Source organism: Halictus rubicundus, chromosome 7 (assembly GCF_050948215.1).
Source record: "Halictus rubicundus isolate RS-2024b chromosome 7, iyHalRubi1_principal, whole genome shotgun sequence".
Lineage (NCBI taxonomy): Eukaryota > Metazoa > Arthropoda > Insecta > Hymenoptera > Halictidae > Halictus > Halictus rubicundus.
Window position 1 is genome coordinate 15,407,974 of NC_135155.1, and position 25,410 is coordinate 15,433,383.

The following is a 25,410-nucleotide window of genomic DNA, read 5'->3' on the forward strand; positions in this document are numbered from 1 at the left end:
GGAACGATAATTTTGATAAGATTCGATATTTTGAGGAAGAAAGTATTAAAGATTGTTTATACTGAAGATACATTCGGTAAACAGAAACTTTGCAACACTGTCGGACTCGTCAGCCATCTTCACGGCGAAGGTGGGTGCAGTCTAATCTGATTACGTGGAGACTGATGACGGAGATTAAAATTTTGTCACGGATCTGATCAGTTAATTTGGAACTCTTCAGTTTTCTCAGAATTTTTACGTATACATGTGCTCCACACATTCCCAAAGATGTACAATTATTTTAATTTCCGTTAGTAGTTCCGCGATCTCAAAGAGTGAACAAGCAATTCACAGCGGTGCTATTCTGGCCAACGTAGTTTTTGTAAAATAGGTGGAATTAAATGAAAAATTCACGAAACAGGTTAAAACTAGGTCTTCCTGTAAACTAATACTTGATCGAGACATACTGAAAACGACACAGACTTCCAGAGTTTACGGAGCACTAAAACTCCTAAAAATTGTCTACCCTTTTCAGCCATTTTGTAATAATACATACCCAAAGAAATATCTTTGAATGGACGCACTTTTACGATCTCGATATTCGTAAATTAACCCTTTGCACTCGAAGCCATTTTAGCAAACGAAACATTTCTTCCAACCTAGAATATTTCCCTCCTATATATATTTTTCCATACTATATATGCGAAAATGGTGCAATTTACTCGTACAATACTGAAATGTTTAGTAATTTATTGAATACAAACAAATTTAACACTTTGAACGCCCGCCTAGAAACCCAAAAACGCCATAAAATCAAAGTAAGTTATTTAATGAAATAAAAATTGCAAAAAATTAAATGTACGATACTGAGTAATCCTGCAACTTTTCTGCATGTTACAGATCCTAATCAAGTTCAGTACAATGAATCTATCAACGTAAAAATTCATTTTGAAACCTGCACAAATAATTCCGTCACCCACATATGGGTAACTCGGCGACGAACGTGTTAATAATGTAAGAACTATTTTGAATAATGATACAACAATTCTTAGTAGCGCCTCACAGTCGCCATTCCAGTGTTAAGGGTTAAAAATATTAGAACCCGTCGTTCGGACGGGTCCAGTGAGCCCAGTGTGAATAACACTACCATAGACTTGAATGTCGTCCATCTTTTTGCGGCCGAATGTGCAACGATTCGGTTTACGATCGCGGGATATCGCAAAAAAAAAAAAATCCCTGTCCTCACCCCCCTAATCGAGCCCACATGCTCGGTATCTTTTCTCTCGCAGGTTTCACCGATTACCCGCCTTCTGCGGCGTTCCTCGTCCCGTCCTCGGTCACCCCCTACCCTTCCATAGTCTTCGCCACACTCTCGAGACCCTCCACCCTTAAAGATCACGGTCGCAGGTTCACCCTGTCTCTCCCCCTCCCCCTCGCCACCGCTCATCCTTCTTAGATCCATCAGCGATCTCAGTCATCCCTCTCTCTTCGTCTTCTTCGACCCGCTTCGCCCCACCATCCCCCTGAAACACGCGCCAGCTTCATCCCCCTACCCCTCGCGTTTCTGCGACTCGCGCATCCGGGGTTGCGATTCGAGAGGGTGGAAGGGAGCCCTAACCGAAGCCGGCGAAGTGGGGATACAGTTGGAGAAGTGGGGAGAGCTCGGACGAGGTGGTGGGGGATGTTTGACTACAGTGAGCGCGACTCGATTGTCAGTTAGTATTGGGTTAGGTCAGCCCAGAGCAACGTCGTGGATTGTCGTCGTTACTCGTGGTCGGACGGCGACATTTGTTGTTTATAGTAGAGTAGTTACACGTTTTACGTCGCACTTTTTCGGTTACTCCTCGCATTTTTTTTCGTTCTTCGCCACGACCCAGGGGCCTTCTTGCGTTTCCACGATTTCTTCACCGATCATCGTTCAATCGCGTTTCCCCGATCATCCTTGGTTGCACGTGGGACCAGCTCACCGAGAGGATTGGATTTTTCTCTTTCCCGAACACAGAGAACCGAACCAACGGGAGATACAGACAGACAGAGACACACATACACGCGTAAATACAAACTCGGTCGTGTCCCCGACCGTGTCTCCTATAGCAGTTCGTGCAGTGTACGCGAGATCTAGTTTTTATTCTCGAGTTCGACCGGGAAAAAAGAGAAAAGAAACAAGTGAATTCTGTGCACACGAGAGGAAAGTGGATGGAGTGTCAAAGTGAAACCGGCCAGCACGGATCGTAGAATGGCACTGTCTTATCTGCAGGAGGCGCAACTCAACGCAGGTAGGTGTTCCGTTCTACTCAAAAGTGACTCACGATCCCTCGCGATCACGACTCACGCGACCCGAAGCCGATAATATCCACGGAACGGTTCCGTTCGGTATAATCACGCGTTAAGAATATTTTTCCACGTCCGTTTAGTTTCCTCGTAAGATCGGATAAACGTTTATATTGAAACGGCGTGAAATGTCCAATCGGTGCTCTGGACCGTGTCTCCGCGGTTGGTATGAATGTATTCGGAATTCGGGTGTACCGAGGGGAAACAAAAGTCGCGCGCGCGAAAGTCGCCGTTTGTTTTCCGCGCGTTTGAAGGTTAGCCTTCGGGTTTTTCTTCGACGACGCCTCGCGCGTGGTCTGTCTGCTGACCCGAGCCGAGCCGAGCCGAGCCGAGACGAGAGACGAAGCGGGTGTTGTTTCGAGACGGATTTCGCGAGGCGAGCTCTCTTGCTTCGTGGTTCGCGAACCAGGTTGGAATATTGCCAGGTTCTAAAAGCGCCCGCGGGCGACACGCTACCGTGTTGTGACACATTGTAAACATCGATGAGCCAGGAAAACGTGAAATCGCTGCCCAGAGGAAAATGAGCGGGGACGGTCTCTCGCGATTCCCGACGACCGAACTAAAAATACACGACCACGAAAAACCCCGAGGTTTGTCGTACTCTGTAGATGTCTCGCCGTCGTTCGATTGCTTCGCACGATGACGAGTTGCCTTTCGTTTGACGCGGAACTTGCTGCCCGATTTATTAATCAATCCTGTTTCTAACGGGTTGATGTACTGTTTAGAACATTTAACAGTAAACCGCCGCGGTCAGAATGACCGATTTTCCATTTTACAATTATTGAAATTATGTTTCTTTAAACCTACCGCGGTCAAAATGACCGATTTTCCATTTTACAATTATTGAAATTATGTTTCTTTAACGGTGAACCTACCGCGGTCAAAATGACCGATTTTCCATTTTACAATTATTGAAATTATGTTTCTTTAAACCTACCGCGGTCGAAATGACCGATTTTCCATTTTACAATTATTGAAATTATGTTTCTTTAACGGTGAACCTACCGCGGTCAAAATGACCGATTTTCCATTTTACAATTATTGAAATTATGTTTCTTTAAACCTACCGCGGTCAAAATGACCGATTTTCCATTTCACAATTGTTGAAACTATGTTTCTTTAACCGTAAAACTACCGCGATAAAAATGACCGATTTTCCATTTTACGATTATTGAAACTATGTTTCTTTATCAGTAAACCTACCGCGTTCAAAATAACCGATTTTCCATTTTACAATTACTGAAACTATGTTTCTTTAACAGTAAAACTACCCCGATCGAAATGACCGATTTTCCATTTCACAATTGTTGAAACTATGTTTCTTTATCAGTAAACCTACCGCGTTCAAAATAACCGATTTTCCATTTCACAATTGTTGAAACTATGTTTCTTTATCAGTAAACCTACCGCGTTCAAAATAACCGATTTTCCATTTCACAATTATTGAAACTATGTTTCTTTATCAGTAAACCTACCGCGTTCAAAATGACCGATTTTCCATTTCACAATTATTGAAACTATGTTTCTTTAACAGTAAAACTACCGCGGTCGAAATGACCGATTTTCCATTTCACAATTGTTGAAACTATGTTTCTTTAACCGTAAAACTACCGCGATAAAAATGACCGATTTTCCATTTTACGATTATTGAAACTATGTTTCTTTATCAGTAAACCTACCGCGTTCAAAATAACCGATTTTCCATTTTACGATTATTGAAACTATGTTTCTTTATCAGTAAACCTACCGCGTTCAAAATAACCGATTTTCCATTTCACAATTGTTGAAACTATGTTTCTTTATCAGTAAACCTACCGCGTTCAAAATAACCGATTTTCCATTTCACAATTGTTGAAACTATGTTTCTTTATCAGTAAACCTACCGCGTTCAAAATAACCGATTTTCCATTTCACAATTATTGAAACTATGTTTCTTTATCAGTAAACCTACCGCGTTCAAAATGACCGATTTTCCATTTCACAATTATTGAAACTATGTTTCTTTAACAGTAAAACTACCGCGGTCGAAATGACCGATTTTCCATTTCACAATTATTGAAACTATGAAAACGTTCACAGAGGAAATTACTGAATTGACTTCTTTATTCAATCGCATATGAAAATCCTACAAAGTTTAAGTAAATTCCCCCATCTAGTATCTTCTCCCATCTATAAGACGTTTCACTTTTGTATGTTTTGTGCTCGGGTAGGTTTAGTGTTAGGAAACACAATTTCTCTTACGCTACCGTATAATTATGACTAGAATGCGGATCTTTATGCAAAGGAAAAATGTTACGGAAAACGGGAGTTGAATAAAAATTCATTTCATTGCTAAATGGTTTTCTCGTATCGAAAACGGGGTAAGAATAAATTTTTCTTAAACTCTTATTGTTTTATACTTCACCGCAGCCAATTTCTTCACAAATGCATGAACATCTGGAGTCTAATTATGACATTATTGCTGAATATAATGGGAATCAATGAAGTAAGAAATTACTGGTGCAATAGTCACCGATCAGTCTGATAGTACCGCCATAAGATCATTGGATGTCTCGGCTTTGTCTCTCTGTCGTTGGATTGTTCTCACGCCGTTCCTCGTTTGCTAATTGTACTATAAACCAATCATATTTCCAACAGGTAGCTCTACTATTTAGAACATTTAGGAAGCAATTGCTCTTTCGCGCTAGATAATTGCGACATTGTTGCTGAATAGAACGTGCCGCGGTATGGCCCAACACAAATTTCAAAGATAAATTTCACAAAGAGAACCCTAATATACAATAACAAAGACGGATCTAAGTTTTCAAGACATTAATGAAACACTTTCAAAGAAGATGTTTTTGTGTTCACCCGTTACATGCAATTTCTCTCCTTATATATATATATATATATATATATATATATATATTTATGTTCATTTCTATACATATATTATTTATATATCTATATATGTATTGTTCTCTAAATATGTTTTCTATATATTTTGATTTCTCTTTATATATATATACATATTATTAACTCTGACGATTCTCTCGTTTGATGATCGCTCGGTCCAGAAAAACTGATCGGACCGATACACCTTTGTGTATTTTCATTAATATCTCGGAAACTAACAAAGACCGGTATCTGAAATTTTATATTCGGTTTTCTCTTCCCACTTCTCAAAATCTCGGTTGATAATTTTATGTCGGACCGCACTATATCCCCGAAATCGGTTGAAGATCGTTGAAGTGGTAAGATTTGATCTCTCAAGTCTCTCAGGTCTCGCGCTCCAGGTTATAAACAATGTATAGTATATTTGGGCGAACCACGCGCCTCAGACGCACGCGAGCCGTATTTTCGTTTCGATCGACAACGGCCCGCCAGGATTTCGGTGAATATGTGACACGGAGGTCACGCCCGGAATTATGGTTGATGTGTAATTAACCTGAGGAATACACTGTTCCTCTGTTGTTGGGAATTTTTGGAATGGGTTGGTTTGTTTTGATATGGTTACTGTTGGAACGTTGTCTTTCATTTTCGTAGAAATGGTTCGTCGAAGAGACGTTGACAGATATGTTTGTTAGCGAACGTCTTTGATTTTCTAGAATCGAAATGTTGAAGATTATAAGTCTGAAAGTATTGCGATACTAGCTGCGTTGTACTCGTACCCTTAGGGAATAATAATTAATAATTTTCTCGAGAATAGAGCGAGTTGATTTTGGGAAATCGTGGACTGGTTTAGAAGGGATTGTTGTTAAAAGGAATAGATGTCGAAATAAATGTTTATATATTTAATTAAAATATTATTAAAATATTTAGTACTTGAATGAATATTTTGGAGTTTCTAGAATTTAAATGATGAAGTAACTTTAAAAGGATGTTTCAAGAACATATTTTTGGAAACTATGATAATTAGGATGCTGAAAAATCGTTTTTATTTTATCAGGCAATGTTATTCGATGAAAGTAGCATTGTAATAAATGTATACAGTTGAGTATCTTGGCCTTCCTAGAATTAAAATGTTTAAACCAGTAACCCTAAATATGCGAATGTATTGAAAACGTATTATTGCCTTCGTCTAAATTATTTTGTTTAAACGAATTGTTTCCTGTAGCTAGGATGTTAGAAAACTCTAGTACAAATCATCCATTACCCAAAAAATCATTCAAATTGGTCGCTCGAAATTTCTAAAGTCCCCACGGTCGCCGTTCCACAATCAAAAATTTTGACCTACTTCAGTCGAAATCGTCCATTGTTCAAAAAATCGTAGAAATTAATCTAGAGCACGTATTCTACAATTTTTAAAAATCGCCTCTATAATAAAATCGTACATTAAAAAAATCATTGAAATTAGTCTCTCAAGCTAGCTAAATCGCACTCGGCTATTCCACAATTAAAAAATCGCCTTCAGTTCAACAAAATCCATCAAACATTTAGAAAAATCATTAAAATTGTCCGGCCTAAGGATTGTCACTCTCGCGGGTCGAAAACCCCCCAAAGGTTTGAGCCCAGGAATTAAACATAGCTCGCGGAAAAATTCCGAGGAAACGTTGCGTCGCGATTATGCGCGAGCGAGAACGGTATCCGGAGGAGAAGGAGGAGGAGAAGTTTCTTCTCGGTTTTCTTGGAGGGAAAAAGGGATTCTCTCAAAGGGAATATCGGGGTTGGCGACCAATTAGGGCGAAGGGATGGTAGGCTCGCGGGGTAGGGCGGCGCGCTCGTCGTCGTGTTGCCGGGAAACGGCGATTGTAGGCTGTAAGAATCGTCGAGGGAGTTTTTCACGGGGCAGCGTCGTCGACCCCGAAGAAAGAGAATAGAAAAGCAAGAGAAAGAGAGAGAGAGAGAGAGAGAGAAGAGAATCTTACGCACCCTTATTGATTCGACGGGTCTCGTTACGCGCGCGTGGCCCCCTCTTTCTAAACGGTCCATTAATTAGCGGAGGCAACATGGCTACTCTCGAACTCTCTCGCTTCTCTCGACCGTGTTTCCTTTTCACCGAAAAAAATGTTCCCTCTTCCCTCTTTCGGTCAGGAGAGAGATTTTTCACCGGCGTGCTGCTCGAGCTCGTGCTCGCTCTCTCGGTTCACTCGATCGCAAGAAATAATAAAAATTTTTCGAGCTTGGAACTTCGAGAGGGGAACCCCGGCGGTTTTTAGAACGCCGAAAGTGGACCGACGGCTAATCAGATTACGTAGTCAGCCGGCAACGTCGGTCACGCGTGTGAGCAATCATCGGACGCTGCAACCCTAATTCGCGACGCATTTTTTTTTTCTCTCCACACCCCGAAGATTTTCTGCGAGCCACGCGCGCTCGCGAGGACACTTTGAGGCGGTCGCCGTAAAAATAAGCAGAACAAATCTCTTGTGATCTTGTACTAGCTTTCTTTTAGCAGTCGGTAATGCTATTCGACAGATAGTTTTCCTTCCTTGGGAGCAAACTATTATTATTAACAGTTAAGCTTTTTGGGAAAAGATTTCTGAAGATGTAGGATTAAATTGTTTGGGAGCTTTCAAAATTTTACTGAAAAAACATTGCAGCTCGATCGTCAATCCCTCCCTCGCACTCGCAGCCATTTTAATTCCGAAACCAAACATTTCTTCCGACCTACAATGTTTCAGTTTTATATGATTTATTTTATTTCATATGAAACTGGTATAATAGCCCGTACAATACTTAAACGTTTACCAAATGAGAGACGAATTTAGTAATGTAAATGATACTTTGAACAATGGTACAACAATGTTTAGTGGCGGGTTAGGCACTCTATTGGTACCAGTACTATTGGTTTATTGTTTTCCCTTCGGGATTGCAAGAGGTTCCGTTTCCATAGTCTGCATACAACACAAAATAACATCTTATAAAAGCAATATGTACACTATATACAACACCTACCTAAATACACCAGAAATAACATATATAACATACATAGAAAGATTCAATATTAGTCACAGTTGTAAGGACTTGATCATAAAGAAATTCAACTAACTTTTCAGTTCCAAATTTCGCAAAAATTCGCAACACGAAGTCCACGGGTTCTGCCAGTTTTCTGAGAATGTGGAACAATATTCCGAGATTGTGGTTGACCCGTAACGGCCTTGAAGTGACCGAGGAGTGTTAGGAACCCGGAAAATCGGTCCGGAGGTCGGAGAAACCGCGAGCGCAACGTGCTGCGGCGCATTGCAACGGGTTGCAGCGTGCAGTTTCGCGGAGTCGTTGGCCTCAAGTCGAAGAGAGGCGGTACGTCGCGGTGACGTGGGTGGGAAGTCGAGGCTTATGAATGAACTGGCGCGTACGACGGTGTGAGTGAATGGAGGAGGATCGAGCGAGCTCTCACGTGTGAGAGCGGCGCGTGTGGGAGGTCGTACGGGGTGGGACGAGACACGGGGAACAAGCTATGTATCCACGAACGATCTGGAGAAGCGAGAGAGAGAGAGAGAGAGAGAAAGAGAGAGAGAGGGACCGGCATCGAGGAACGGCTTACAATTCGCACACGTACACCGTGCTCGCCCTTTTTGCAAGCGCGTGGCCGAGGTCTGGCTGCGATTTATTGCGAAACAGACGTTCGAATGTTTTCTTGTTGCTGCTCGACTGCGAATCTTTTTCCGCAATGTACGAATTTCTGTTTTTTCTTTTTTAGGCAATCGGGAGTCTGAAGTTAAAATGTATTTTTCGTTTAACACTTTGACCGCCAAACTAGAAAACTCAAAAATTCCATAAGATCGAAATAAGTTATTTAATGAAATAAAAATTGAAAAAAATTAAATGTATGATATTGAGTAGTCCTTGAACTTTCAAATTTGGTACAATGAATATATTAACGTAAAAAATCATTCTATAACCCGGACAAATAATTCCGTCACCCACGTATGGGTGACATGGCAAACAACGTGTTAAGGGAATTTAGTCTTTTGGAGAATGCTTGTCGTTGTTGATAGGTCTTTATGCAGCATACTGGCGAGTTTGTGAATTCGGATAAAAGTTGGGCCATATTTTCGTTCTGCAATGTACGAATTTTTTTTTTTAGGCAATCGGGAGGCTGAAGTTAAAATGTATTTTTCGTTTAAGGGAATTTAGTCTTTTGAAGAATGCTTGTTGTTGTTGATAGGTCTTCATGCAGCATACTGGCGAGTTTGTAAATTGTGATAAAAATTGGGTCATATTCCACATATAACGAATGCGTTCGTGTTAACTGAACTGTCGAAATATCTTTTACAATAACAGTGTGACTTTGAAGTCACGCGTTTTTGTTATTCGTTTTTTTTCTTTCGATTCTGCTTCATTTCATTACTAGAATTTAGCGCAGCGTTTTATTGTTCCGCCACCCCCCTTTGTAACCGAAGAATTTATTCATTGTTGTATTACAGTTTTTTCAAACGTATATTATATATTCTTGAATTACATATATTTAAGTCAAATTTGAAAATAAAGAGGATTGTAGAACGTTAATTTACATTTTGACCGAATTTATGTTGACTGAATTAATGATAAATAAGCGTTTTCGATGTCAAGGAAATATTTCTATAGGAATGCTTCATGAAAAATATACAATATTTCGGTTATACAGTTTATTAAACATCGATGTCTTCCGACGATGTAATTGTTTCACAGTATATGCAGATTGGGTCGTAAGAAGTGTACGAGTTCTATTTTATTAACAGAACCAACTTCAGTTTACAGAAATTGTTTTAAATGTAAAAGGGAGATCTACGGAGTAATATTAGTATCTTTATTATGAAATAAAAAGGATTTGATTATATTCAGTAACAACTGTGCTCAGTTATAAGAATACTGTAAATTCTATAATTGGAATATTGTAAATTCTATAATTGGAATATTGCGAATTCTATAGTTCCAATATTGTAAATTCTATAGTTCCAATATTTTAAATTCTATAGTTCCAATATTTTAAATTCTGTAGTTCCCATATTGTAAATTCTATAGCTCCAATATTTTAAATTCTATACTTCCCATATTGTAAATTCTATAATTGGAATATTGTAAATTCTATAATTGGAATATTGTAAATTCTATAGTTCCAATATTTTAAATTCAATAGTTCCCATATTGTAAATTCTATAGCTCCAATATTTTAAATTCTATAATTGGAATATTGTAAATTCTATAATTGGACTATTGCATATTCTATAATTGGAATATTGCAAATTCTATAGTTCCAATATTGTAAATTCTATACTTCCAATATTTTAAATTCAATAGTTCCCATATTGTAAATTCTATAGTTCCCATATTGTAAATTCTATAGTTTGAATATTGTAAACTCTACAATTGGTGTAATCTGTTCCGAAAATGAGATTTAGGACGTAAGACTGACCCTAAACCCATAACATCTAAAACAGCTGAAATTCGACTTTTCTGTTTCAGGACTCATTACCAGCCAGCACCTCGACATGAAACAAGAATCCGAGAAGCAACCGTTGTCACCGCCGCTGAACAATAACACGTCTCAAGCAATGTTCCCGGGGATGGGCTCTGCCACGGCTGGACTGTCAATGCTCACCCCGCAACAGCTCTTGGCAGCGAGTCGAACGGCGGCATTGATGGCGGCGGGTATACCAGTGTCCTTGCACGCGACATTAGCCGGCAGTCCTTCCCTCTACAGACATCATCCAACACTTTTCGGGGGTTGGGTGCCACCAGCGGCATCCTCGCCACCGTTGCCACTTCATCATTCACCTGGACCGGTGTCACCCGCGTTGAGCACCAAGTCCACCTCGAGGAGAATCACGAACACATCCTCGAACAATAACAACAACAACAACAATAACAACAACGTGGACAAGACGGCGAAGAAAGGTCAAGCCCCGAAGAGGAAAACAACAAAGTCGAAGAACGACGTTGTCCAGACGACCGTCGAAGGATTGGCTCCTCTAAGTCCACCTACGTCCGTTAGCCCCGAGGTCGGCAAAGACGGAAGGGACAAGGTGTTCACCTGTGGAGTGTGCTCGAGATCGTTCGGGTACAAACACGTGCTGCAGAATCACGAGCGCACGCACACCGGGGAGAAACCCTTCGAGTGCCCCGAGTGCCACAAGAGGTTAGTTCTTCAAGATACTGATTCTTTATCTTCGATATACAAGCTTCAAGGGTGGGAGTATTTTGATAAGCATAACATTCCTAGTAGTTTTCTTCTTGGGTACCTCTCTAAACAGTTTTCTATTTCGTTGCACTGATTTGTCCTTGAACGTCTCTTTTCTTCCACTTCCGCTTGGCAGGGTTTCCAGAAGTCTTGTACTAAAAGGGACACCGATCTTTCTGATTGCAGATTCACCCGGGACCACCACCTGAAAACCCACATGCGTCTGCACACGGGCGAGAAGCCGTACCACTGTAGCCACTGCGACCGTCAATTCGTCCAGGTAGCGAACCTGCGCCGGCACTTGCGCGTGCACACCGGCGAGCGTCCGTACGCGTGCGAGCTGTGCTCGGCGAAGTTCAGCGACTCGAATCAGCTGAAGGCTCATCTGTTGATCCACAAGGGGGAGAAGCCGTTCGAGTGCGAGCACTGTCAGATGCGGTTCAGGCGGAGGCACCACCTGATGCATCACAAGTGCTGCACCACCGGGGTACCGCGATCGCAAGTCGCCTCGCCGTCATTAGCCAGCGACGACTTGGACGAGGACATAGACATCGACATCGACGTGGAGATTGACGAGACCGAGACAAACTCGTTGGTGTCGAGGAAACCGATGACGCCGGTGAGACCAGCTCATCGTCAGTTGCCCAGCCCGGCCCTGAGCGCGTCGATCCCGATGCCATTGAACCTGTCGGGCATTCCCGTCGATCTACCGGAGCAGACGGAGCCGGAAGATCTGTCGATGTCCACCGGGATGCACAGGCCTCTCTCCCTATCGCATAGCAGCGGCGATTCGCCGATGAGTCACAGCCCCAGCAGCGACACCATTCACGAAGAAGACGACGAGGAGCTCGATGTGTCCGAGGCTAGTCCTAGCAGCCTCTTCCTGCAGAACCACAGCCGCAATCAGTACGTTCACCATCTAGCAACCCTCGGGAACCCGACCAACGTCGGTCACGCGTCCTAGTGGAGTCTCTAGGGGTACGTAGACATCACATATACCACACATACACACACAACCTGTAACTCGGTCTTGTTCTACCCAAGAAATCCCGACAGGACGCATCGTTCAGACGGAAGCAAAGTTTTTGACACAATGCTTTTGGAACAATAGGGGACGGTTCTGTTGGCAGATTTGTTTGCGGTAGATCAACACCCCCACCTAGCTAACAATCCTCCGAGCACCGGTTCACAGTCACTATTGTTAAGAAGCTTTTTATATATATATATATATATATTATATTATATATATAGAGATTATTATTATTATTGTACCTACGGGAAAGTGAGAAGGAGGTTCGATGAAAGTGGGGTCTATTGAGCATCCTGTAAAACGTGTAATTTAAACGGAGAACAAACAAACAATTCAGGGACGCGGTTTCATTTTTTTTTCCTTTTCGTAAGAAAAAATATATGTATATATATAGAAATATATATATACCGAGAGAAATATGTAAGAGGAAGGGAAACCTGCTTTTTCCGGGGCAGGTTTCTCTTTTGTATATAAACTCGACGGAAGAAGAGACAACTGTGTATTTAGTCGTTGTAGTTTCTGCGTGTTTCGTTCGGGAGGCGTGTTTATGGGTATAGGTAGATAGTTATTAATTAGATATGGTAACGGGAGAGAGAAAAATCGAACAGCGAGATACGATGATTGCCGTTACGCGTGTGTGTACGCGAACGACCGAGTGTATGTGTACGCGTACCTGTACGTGTACGCGTACGTGTGGTTCGAGGCGTCGCGTGTGCGTCTCTCGCGTGCGTGTGAATGAGACGAGCGGGAATCGAAATATAAAAAGAGAAGCTACGGAATGAATGTACTGGTATACAAGTTCCTCTGACAGTAAAAGTAGCGGGGGGGAGTGACATCGGTGAAGTCGGTCCTCTGTCTGCCGATCTTTACGAGCTGTCGACCATATTATACTATAATATATAGACATATGTATAGATACGTTTCTTTTATCCGATCTCTTTTTTTTTTGTCTCGTTTCATTTCTATATTTTAGCTTTCGTTCTATTCTCTATTCTCTTTGTTTCATTTTCTCTGCGTTTCGATTACTTCTCTCCTCTGTTTTCTTTTTTTTTTTTTTTGTTTTCGTTTCGCTGTGCCGAATCGATTTTTCGTCTCGTTTCGTCTCGTCTCGTCTCGTTTCGTCTAGTTTCGTTTCGTTTCGTTTCGTTTCGTTCGTTTGTATTTATTTTTTATGACGCCCGAAAAAACGGGCGGTTGCGCGGCGCGCGTTGTTGTCTATTCCACGCGCCCATTGTAAAAGCCATTGATTTTTGTTAAATACATGTACAGATTTACTCGAAAAAATACCGCACACAGTTTTATGGATATGTATGTATGGAGGGGGGTGTTGGGGATCCGATTTATTCCTGAACGAGCTCGAGATTTGTACTTCCTGGTTCTCTCCTGCGTTCTTTTGTTTTGTCCTTTTGTCCTTGTACTATTGTCATCTTTGTGGTGCTAGGATTCTTGTGGTCCTTTGAACCTGGCGGCGGCTTTGACTCCGCCGTAGGGTCGAAATTATACCGTGACTAGCTGTTGCGTTTTGATTGGTCACCTTTCAGAACACGCCTCTTGCAATACTTTGCATCGTGTATCGATTTTGCCGAGGAGTCACGTTCTCTGTTGATTGATTTGTATGTAACTTTAAGAACGGTTCGATACAAAAATAATGATCCGTCTCGGTCGAGATCGATTTCAATTCACTGGGGGTGAAAACTACCCTCCAAGTCAAACCGGAATCTTTTCCCAGAGATCGAACGAGCTGTGGAACTTTTTGAATGTTTCTATCAGCTATTCTATCTGTAACAAATCGCCAAGTCTGACTCGTTCGAGGCGTTGTCTCTGAAACATCAATTTGATGAGGGGCGATAAAATCGACAACAATATCAGCCTGTAGTACCTTCGAAAAATATGTTCAACACGCGACCGAAATATCACCTGTATACGAATCATGAAATCGCTTCTCCAAAAATTCATTTCGGCCAAAGACAATGTTCGCGTGACCTATAAACTACAACGGCATCGAAAGCGCAATTACCAATCGCAACTCTTCAGCTCCCATTTTTTCAATTTCATCCAACTTTTTGATCATCGAGACGATCAAAACCCTGTTAAAAATGTTCCAAAAATTCCAACTCCTCCATCTCCTACTTCTCTGCCGAATTTTTATCAACCTCTCGAAATTTCCAACTCAAAGCCGCGTAGTTCCTCGGAGTAGCCAAGAGCGAAAACAATTCATATCACCTGCATTCGAATCATGAAATCGCTTCTCCAAACATTCATTTCCGCCAAATCGGCCAAAGACAATGTTCCCCTGACCTATAAACTACAACAGTACCGAAAGCGCAATTACCAATCTCAACTCCTCAGCTCCCATTTCTTCAATTTCATCGAACTTTTTGATCATCGAGACGATCGAAACCCTGTTAAAAATGTACCAAAAATTCCAACTCCTCCATCTCCTTCTCCGCCGAGTTCTTATCAACTTCTCGAAATTTCCATCTCAAAGCCGCGTAGTCCCTCGGAGTAGCCGAGAGTGAAAAAAAAAAAAGAAAAAATGTCCGACTGTCCGGGCGATCGTGTATCGCGTCTGTCGGAGGCGAGAGAGCCGCCTGCTAGTTGATTTGCATGCGGCCGTTCGCAAAAAAAAAGGTGCCCCGGCCCGGTGCGACGATATATTCACGCGTGTGTCCGGTGAATATGAAATCGTCGATTCGCGGGAGCAATCCGCACAATAAGCACGAAACAACCTGGCGGATTCCTTCAGGAGTATCCACCGACGAGAGGAATCATCATCCTCGAGGTTCATTCTCATGCAGAAATCGGCCCACAGATCGTCTTCGAGGTTCTCCGGTTTCTTTCCCCCCCCCCTCTCTCTCTCTCTCTTTCTAGAACAGCAGCCGGCTTCCTTCGAAGCGCAAAGGATCCCTAGTATCGCTTTTGTCCTAGCCCCGCCCGGGTTCCTTGCGGGCGTCTGTTTCGCGCGAACCAGTTTTCGCAATGATATACCCGCGTGCCGAAAATTTCGCAGCCGGTGGACCCTCCTCTTTTCAAGTTCTGCGCCGGCTCCTCGTTCTCTTTCGCTTCGGAGTCCTTCGCCTCCGGAGTGTCCTCTTTTCTCTTTTCGACACGACTCTTCCTCGCGCGCCGCTCTCAATGGCGCGCTGATTTATGTCTGGTCCGGGGGCCATGCAAATTTCATCGGCGAACTCGAGGCCACCGATTGTTCCACCGACCGGGGTCAGCCCGTGGGACGAGAAAACCGACCCCCCGAGTCATTCAATGACACCCTCTTCCGGATATCTGACGACATTCGCAACCCTCGGCGGCGAGGCTCTACCAGCGAGACTGGACGCGCCTACTCGCTGTTATAGCGAACCATTTGCTCTGGATCCGTCGGCATCTTTGTTAGATACATTTTGGTTGAAACTTGTCGGTTTTCCTAATCAGTGGAGTCTGCTTTTCTCACTTTTCGAGATAGAAAATTTTTAGCGCTCTCGTCGTCGAGCTTCGAGAGAGTCTTGACAGTCGCGAGCGAATTGCGGATGCACTTACGATAAAAACTAGCAGGCAAAAATCTATTGAAATTAGTGAGAACAGAAAGTAATGTCTAATAGTTGCTATGTGCGTTGCAATTAACAGTAGATTTACGGAGCACTAAAAATGGCCAGGTTGGATTATTTGATAAAAATACCAAGAATATATTCAGCCGGATTTTTAGCAGGCTTTTACTATAATATATGTTCCAAGGAATAAACGTGTTGAATAAATTTCCTATAAATGCATTTTTACAGTCACAATAATTGTAAATTAAAGAACATAAAACCCGTAATTTTGACGGGTCCCGTAAATCTAGTGTTAATGTGGTCAATATTTATTTTGCACAAAAATCCGCAGTTTGGTCGCGGGGGACCCCTAGATACCACCACAGGATTAATTTCAATAATGAGATTCAGAATCTACCGAGATTAGGAATTGCGTTTTGCACCGTCTAAATCCACTCCAAGGAAATAGATTTTTGAATAGTTGCTTTGTGCTGAAATATCATTTTATATTATAGCAGTGACCAGCGACGTGTTCGCATATGTTTAAGTCCGTCAAAATTCGGACCTATTCCAAGGATTGAATTTTTGAGTTTGGTCGTTTCGAAATATCGTTCGACGGAGTTGCGGGGGAGTGAACCGTGGCGTGCGCGGATTGTTCGTTTTCGGAAAGTGAAAATTCGGTCTGGGGGAGAGCCTCCCCCAAGCTTTCGTGTCCCCGCTGTTACACTTTCGCCACATTCCTGCCGAAGGTCCCGGCTCATCCTTAGTTTTCACTCGTTATTCACGTTCCAGCTTTCGGAGAGCCATTTTCCAGACCACTACCCTGTCCCTTCCTCTCTGTAACCAAACACTCTCGCCCCGTTACACGTGTTAGAAGACAGATCTCGGAGCTCGTTTCACCGAGAACGTTGCGATCTTTCGTCACGCCTGTTCGGCACCCTACTTTCTCAGCGTTTGACTCGATACGTTCGCGATTAAATGCTAAAAGATCTAGACTGCGGATTTGGTGTGTCCGCGGCAAAACTGAACAGGCTGAAAATAGTAAGAACAATAGAAGAATTTCCTATTGATGTCGTTTCAACCCCTCACACACTAATTTATGACTACACTGTACGTTCCTACGAGAAACTCTCTCCACTCAAAAAACAATATTATTCATAATTTTTGTCGACGTATGCACGTCCATACATTTTATATGTCAGTTTACAAACATCCTCCATCATAGACACGATACCTCTTGAACAAAAGACACTTGAATTTGAATCGCATGATTAAACAATTTAAAATGGAAGATCTTGGTGTACGAAAAACTCTCTCCAATCGAGAAAACAATATTACTAATAATTTTTGTCGGTGTATGCACCTCCTTACGTTTTACATATCTTACATAAAGACACTTGAATTTGACACTTACATATTTTACATAAAGACACTTGAATTTGAATCACACGATTAAAAAATTTTAAGTGGAAGATCTTGCTGTACAAAAAACTCTCCAGTCGAGAAAACAATATTATTAATAATTTTTGTCGGTGTATGCACCTCCTTACGTTTTACATATCAGTTTACAAAAATCCTCGATCATAGACACGATACCTCTTGAACAAAAGACACTTGAATTTGAATCGCATGATTAAACAATTTAAAATGGAAGATCTTGGTGTACGAAAAACTCTCTCCAATCGAGAAAAGAATATTATTAATAATTTTTGTCGATGCACGTCCATACATTTTACAAAAAAACATATGCACCTCCTTACGTTTTACATATCAGTTTACAGAAATCCTCGATCACAGACACGATACCTCTTGAACAAAAGACACTTGAACTTGAATCGCATGATTAAACAATTTAAAGTGGAAGATCTTGGTGTACGAAAAACACACTCCACTCGGAAAGTACCACGGGCTTCGAATAGACAACATGCGTTTTTCGAATCGATTTTGTGCACATTTAATTTTGATATTTCCGTTCGTCTATGCGAATCGATTAACATCGGAGCACGGCGACAGAGGTCAGCAGGCCTCGACCTCGTACCCCGGCCAAAAAGCAAAACCCACCACCAACCCCAGGTATATTGTATATAAAACCTAACCCTTGATATAAAAATATAGAAGAGAGAGCGCGATCGAGAGAGAGAGAGAGAGAGAGAGGTGAGAGAAACTCAGAGAAGTGTCGCACGGCATTTTTTCGATGCTCGCGAGCGTACCGTTCCTCATCAATACACGAATTTAATCTTATCTATAGTCTATCATCCAAGACGAAGGACCAAAACTCGTTGTCGAAGAGCTTTTTTGCCTTGTCTATTACGACAGCAGTTATTACGTAGCTCGAAGTAGGTGCATATATATTGGCAATGTAATAACAGTTCGGAGAGACGCTCGACGCGCTATGACCGCCATTTTGTTCGATCGCCGAGGATTTTGCAGCGAATGGAATTATAAAAATATTTTTACAATGAATTTTCGGTTCCAAGCCACACTGTTCCTTCACTGTTCGGTGAATATATATTTTGAAGATTTGACGATTTTGTTGATATTTTTAACGAAACTTTGACTGCCTTCGAGGAACCAAAATGGCGGTCTACAGTGATACTAATATGGAATTGAAACGCAACTGCTGTCGATGTCGCAATGATGTACTATGTTCCTGTCGATTGTTTAACACTTCTGAACTGTTTCTTGAAGACTACAGAATGCTGAACATGTTAACTGGGTGGTTTTCAATTATGTTCACTTGTAAAAGTTTAATAAGAAACTAGAACTGGCATAGCATTTTGGGCAATGTAAATGCAATATTGTTTATATCAATCTGGATGTTATGACCCTGCCGAAAGGAATAATTTATTGTTTGAATGACGAGTTGATTCGTCCTAATTAACAGAGGGAAAAAATTCAGCACACTTTCAGAAATTTACAACTTCAACGATCTATTCCTAAGAAAATTCTGCAAGTTCCTCAACGGCAACAAATTTACTACAAATTCGTTTAAAACATAATTCAATGAACGATAATAGTCTGTAACTGCGTAACCCTTAAGTGGATTATCTTTGTTGGCCCTGTGCACTTTTGTCCTTAGAAGTTGGGTCCATTTTGACCCAGGATTATAAATGTTGAGCTACAATTTGAAGGCCCGCTTAAGGGTTAATTAGCTTGTCTCTGGACCACTCTGTGCACGCGAATAATTTATTAACAATAGAAGGAAGCACGGTACGCTCGTCGGAGCATTCAGCTCGACGTCGATCTGTCTGAACGGACTTGGAGTTTATTATCCTGACGACAAAAGCGAAGTATGCTATCCTAGTTTTGTACACAATCCTCGTCGTCCGAGCGAAACTCCGTTCGGCGACGCCTGCATAAACGGTACCTTGAAGAAGGAGAGAGAGATCGATTCCTAGTTAAAAAATGGTTGTTAGTTCCGAATGATACTGGTGAATTACGTTCCTGTCGGCCCGGATTGTCGATACGGGCCAATTGTTTTCCACGTTTCTTTGTAAACAGACCAGAATCACCGATAAAATGGGTCCGCGATAGGGAGGCCAAAAAGCGAAAAGAGGAGAAGAAGAGAGGAGAGAGAAAATAACCGGAAACGGGATGTTTCTTCGTGTCGAGTACCTATTTGTAAATCGAATAGAAATCGTCGCTTGATCCTACATGCTGTCGTGTAATAATCAATTATGTCGTTGTTGTCCTTTTAATCGTAATGTACAAGAAACAAGTGTACCATGTATACATAATAACATAGCTGTATGTTTGTGTCAAATTATAACGTTGTGTCGGCGTGATGTGTGTACCGGAAGCTGGGACCACGGATCTGTGGAATGGGAAAAATCGAATCGGCGTTTAGCGATTTTAACATTGGAAGCACCAACAGTGATTTATTGCAAACTGAAAATATTTCTGTTTGGGGACTGTGGATCTTTGCGTAGTGCGTACGTTTATAAAATATTTATATGGAAATGTGACTATTAACTAACGTTAATAAGGTACTTATTTTATTTTAAAGGAATGTTCGAATGAACGGAGGAATTATTACTTTATTTTAATGTTAAAGTAGCACACAAAAATGGCAATTTCGGTGAAGATCCACAGTCCGGCCATTTTTGGTTTTGAACCATTTTGGTTGCCATGTGTACGTCAACGACTAAATGTTATTTTACGGGAACAATGGATTCGGGGATTGTAGAACGAAGAAACTAATTTTTACTTTACTCTAACTTTCGTGATTTCGAACCATTTTTGTGTCGATGTGTGCACATCAATAAATTTATTTTGTCATTTCTTACGCAAGCAGCAATTTCAAGAATTGTGGAGTAAGGAAAGAAATGTTTTCTTCACTCTAGTTCGCAAAATGTATAAAAATGGCACTTCGCATGAAAATTTAACCTGGTGATTTGAGATCTCGAGATATTCTTATTCGGTGGAACAAACAAAATTTTTATTTCGCTCTAGTTTCCACAATATAACATATAAAAAATGGCACTTTGCTTACGAAGCTGCAGAAAGAAGTCTAATAAATTTATATCTTTTGTTCATTTTTGTTGCAGTGTGTACACAAACGAATAAATTCTACAGTTCCTTACCAAAGCAATGATTTCAAGGATCGTAGAACAACCTATAAAAATGGCACTTTCCATTAAGCTGCAGGAAGAAGTCTAATAAATTGAGATCGTGATCCATTTTTGTTGCAATGTTTATATGAATAAATAACTTCTATAGTTCCTTGCACACGCAATGAGTTCAAGGATCATAGAACAACATATAAAAATGGCACTTTCCACGAGGCTGCAGGAAGAAGTCGAATAAATCGAGACCGTAATCCATTTTTGTTGCGATGTTCATACGAATAAATAAGCTGTACAGTTCCTTACAAAAGCAGCGATCTAAAGGATCGTAGACCAACATATAAAAATGGCACTTTCCATTAAGCTGCAGGAAGAAGTCTAACGAACTCGAGAACTTGATCCATTTTCGTTGCGATGTTTATATGCATAAACAAATCCTATAGTTCCTTACACATGCAATGATTTCTGAGGATAAACAGAACAACATCTAAAACATGGCACTTCGCATGAAGCTGCAAGAAGAAATTTAACAAATTGAGATCTTGAGCTATTTTTGTTACGATGTGTATATGAGTGTATAAATTCTATAGTTCCTTGCGAAAAGCGAAGATTTCGAGGATCATAGAGCAACAATATAAAAAAAATTGCACTTTACATGAAGCTACAAGACGAAGTCTAGTAATGTGAGATATTAGACCCATTTTGATACAATATGTCCACGAGCGAATGTAATTGTATAGTTCCTTCTGAAACGAACGATTTCAAAAATGGCACGAACGCTTCCAGTGCAAAAAGGAGCCACGCAAAATTTTGTCGAGCATAATCGGAATGTTTGGAAATGATGTTCGAGCCCGTATCCACGGGTCCCGCTCCCTCGAATGCCCTCGACATCATCACATATGTACGTACATGTGGTGTATACTTTCTCTCTGTATCTATGTAACTAGAAGCGATGTATAGTTATAATTTTGTACAGTGAAACGGTAATCGCAATTGCGCGACGGTCGATCGTCCGAGCGATTCTAGCGGATTCGAGCGGTTCCGTCGATCCTGCGCTATTTTACGTTTTCGAAATAAACTAGAACGGAAAGGGAAGAGAAACATTTGTGTGCGTGAGTGTGCGTGTGCGCGTATGGGCGTGTGTAGGCGTGTGTAGCCGACGTATCCGCTCGAGACCCGCTCGCCGGACAACGATGACGACGACACACGGTACAAATTCAAATTTTATGCCTGTATTAACTAAAGAAGAGAAGAACATAGACGAACGATCAACACTGTTCCGCGGATATATGATCGACGATATTCTCGCTACTCGCTAATTAAAAGGTATTTAGAAAACGGCCACTTGAGACGACACGCATTCCTCGGGGCGCGCAGAATGCAACTTGAACGCAACCTGGCTGCAACTTGGATGCAACATGGTCCGTCCGTCGATTCGTCGACTTTGCCGCAGAATTTTTCACGATCTAGCTTTTCCTTTGTCTCTGGTAGACTGCAGATTCGATGAACTTTTGACGAAAATTCGAAGAAACGCAGAACAATGTATTAACAGAATTGTTATTGTATCACTACAATTATCTTTGATTTGTTAAACCTGTTGACCCCTTGCCATATAATATCGAGTCATCGATGGGGGGTATCGAACTGCGGATCCTTATGAAAAATAAAAATGGTTTGCATCAATTGGAAGAGACACGAGCGAAATAAAATGGCGATTCTTCCTTTAGTAATTTCAACAAGATGAAAATGATACGTAGACATTTTTAAATTCTTCTAATCCTTTCGCTGTTTGGGATTGCATCTACTCATTTATATAATAAATGCATAATGTCCACAGTCTAATGAGCATAGACTGAAGATTTTGCGAATGCGATTAAAAGAGTTGGAGACTATCGATACGTAATTTTCAATTTCTTCGAGTTAGTGAAGGAAGGAAGAAATTCTTAGACAACATCTGTGTCTCGCCATTAATACAAAATGTTTTTATTTTTGCATCAAGGTCCACGGTCGATTGAAGATATCGAGGAAGATTATCGTATCTTTTCATTCAAAATAGGATACTTTACGCTGAAGTATCTGTAGATATTTATAGGTACTTTACTCTTTTTTTTTTTACGCCGAAGTATCTGTAAATATATAATAAATATCAATTGATCTTTTCTTCTGAGAAATTGTTAAAGTTCTAATTATAACGTGACGCTAGAGAAAATTGTATGGCAAAGGGTTGAAGGTTATTCTAATATGAAATGTGGATTTTTAGACGTGGTGGAGCGGTTAAAAAGAGAAATGAATTTTTATTTTGCTCCAGTTTGTTGCTATTTAGGTGCACGACTTTTATTTCGCACAAAGGTCTGCGGTCTAGCCGTAGGAGCCATAACTTTGCGAAATTTTCTGTTTTATATAACGCGTGTGGTTTCTGACGACTTTGTTTGATAGATTATGGGAAATTGTACAAAATGTGATGATGATAGTTGGGCGATTATGCGACGGAATCGACAGGCTGACCAAGGATTTAGTTCACGACGATGGTTTTGTGATTGTACAGCAAAAATCAAGTGGCACTCGATGTATACTATGAAACTGACACTACCTCACCAGACACCTAATATATCTCAACCACAAGACTGATTTTAAATAGTATTCCTAAATAGTTAAGGGAAGAGCAAAAGGAAAACTAAGTGGATAATTGTAATGAAAAGAGAATGAATGAATGAAAGAGAGAGAGAACGAACGAATGAAAGAATAAAACACGGGGTATTAAATGACGAGATGTTGCGCGTACAAATACGAGTATAGACAGTTTTATAAGTAATTTAATTAATAATAGTATCTCTACCTGTAGTTAATATAATTATTATCATTATCGTAAACTACGTCGCTGCCAATGTCGAAAATTCCTACCTTGGATAAGTGAGTCGATGAAGGAAAATGATCCTTTGTATTATACGGTGTTTAATTGTAATTTTGCGATCCTTGTCCTGTCCCTTGTCCTTTTCCACACCCCCACACGCATACACATGAACACACACGAGTTCACCATCACCCTCACCCACACACCTTCCATTTCTCGCAATCACACACGACTCATTTGAATAAATGTTCCATCGAGTTGACTGGTCTGTCAAAATATTTTTATTATTAAAAACTCACTGTTTAATCGTTTGCGTGCTTTTTTAATCTGACACCCTTCACTTTGTTATTCAGCATCCTTCGAATCCTTCAACTTTAATTTACATATCGGACTGTGGTTTATGCAGACGTTTTAGTTTTCTTATTAGTTTAGCTTAGTTTTCGTAATAATTTGTATGTACAATGATTATAGTCATACAACTGTTTTAACTGTTCTAATTGTTTGTTTGCTAATGATGTGTTTCGACAAGCAAATTTATTGTCGATTGGTAACATACCTCATGTGTAGATAAAAGAAAATTAAAATAAAATTTTACTGAAACTTTACATAGGAAAATTGCTAGATAACAGTTTTAGCAAACGAGTTTTATGCAGTTGATGGCAAGTAGTATTCACTAATTTATACTAAGAAATATTTAATAGCTTAGAAATACGTGTTTATTTCATTTCGTTCAAGAAGACAAGCAATTTTTGTGTTTAATATTTTTCTCAGTCTCCATTAATTATCGAGATATTTCATAAAATGAATTTGCGGTCCCGAAATTTAGTTTGGAATATTTTTCGATACTCCATGATCTAATCACAACTTCGACTTGGATGACACCTCTTGACAGTAAGTATAGTAAACTATTTTAAAAAAACTTCACCCCCTATAATACTTCGTAACTTCGAGACACATGCATTATTTTACAAATGTACATTTTCAATTTCTAAACACGAATATCTCGCAAACGAAATAAGAAATATTCAGTGTAGCTGGACTTTCATTTAAGAATTAATTGTTTTAACGTATGCGATCAACAAGAAACCGGTGAGTTGCGTTTTGACTGTATCAGGTAAAGGATTGTAGCCAGACAAATTGAATTTGCAATAGGCAATTCGATAGCTTATCCGAAGAAAATACTTTGTGCCAATTTTCAACCCTACATGTCGACAGGGGGGGGGTAGTAATGGGGTGACAAAGAAAATCAGATTTTTCCGTAATTTCTCTTATCCTCTTCAATTGAAAATTCTGAAAAAAATCAAGCATATTTTAGATATTAAAATGCACATCTACGAATTTTTTCAGAATTTTCAGCTTCGAAACCGAATTTTGAAAAATAAAACTATCGAAATGCCGATTTCTTGTCGAAGTTATGAGACACTAAGTTTATAATTTTTACACGTTTTAGCATGTCGTTACGGTTGTTAACATATAATGTTTTCAGATTTGAAAGCCAGAATTCTGTTTGTATTTCCCAGCGTTACCCTGACAATTCTGAATACCGGCTGGACCCTAATCGCGGTGGTTGTCATTAAAAACGAGTTAACTCGCGTCTGCTACTAGTTTTCAATAACGAACGAGCTCCCGCCGGCCAATTAACAGGTTAGCCGTGTTTCCACACAGCCAATTAGCCGACGAATTCCAAGCCCGTGCCGCTGAACCATTACCCGTTGCGCGATTGTCGATCGCGTTAATGGATTCCGACGAATCGATTTGTCGGTACGATCCCCTGGGCATGATCGCCGATGAAACTGCTGGTCCATTATCCTTCGCAGGACTGCGGGAAAACCGAAAAACTGAATAAACTGTCGCTGGGCCGCGGAGCGTCAATATTTTCACAACTCATCGTTGCATGCTGCATCGTCGACGGGACAATGCTGTTGTTGGAAAACGAGAGAGGAGAGAGAGAGAGAGAAAGAAAATGCATCGACCATGAGTGGGTAGAAAAATGGAAAAGGGTGAATGGTTAAAAAATTATCCTGTTCGTTCATTTCGAGGGAACCCCCTAC

At 40.7% G+C, this 25,410-nt stretch overlaps 1 protein-coding gene across 1 annotated transcript; it reads left to right on the plus strand.

The window, feature by feature from the left end:
* The first annotated feature begins 1,507 nt into the window (after window positions 1-1,507).
* Window positions 1,508-23,661, plus strand: Kr (krueppel). Its single transcript, XM_076790755.1, has 4 exons — window positions 1,508-2,255; window positions 10,675-11,347; window positions 11,576-12,367; window positions 20,491-23,661. The coding sequence occupies exons 1-3, from the start codon at window positions 2,216-2,218 to the stop codon at window positions 12,351-12,353; spliced, it is 1,491 nt and encodes a 496-aa protein (XP_076646870.1). The 5' UTR covers window positions 1,508-2,215; the 3' UTR covers window positions 12,354-12,367; window positions 20,491-23,661.
* Window positions 23,662-25,410: the final 1,749 nt, after the last annotated feature.

Coding starts and splice junctions, on each gene's coding strand:
- Kr (XM_076790755.1), top strand. CDS start 2,216: ATGGCACTGTCTTATCTGCAGGAGGCGCAACTCAACGCAG. Junction 2,256..10,674: donor GGAGGCGCAACTCAACGCAG/GTAGGTGTTCCG, acceptor TTTCTGTTTCAG/GACTCATTACCAGCCAGCAC. Junction 11,348..11,575: donor TGCCCCGAGTGCCACAAGAG/GTTAGTTCTTCA, acceptor TTCTGATTGCAG/ATTCACCCGGGACCACCACC.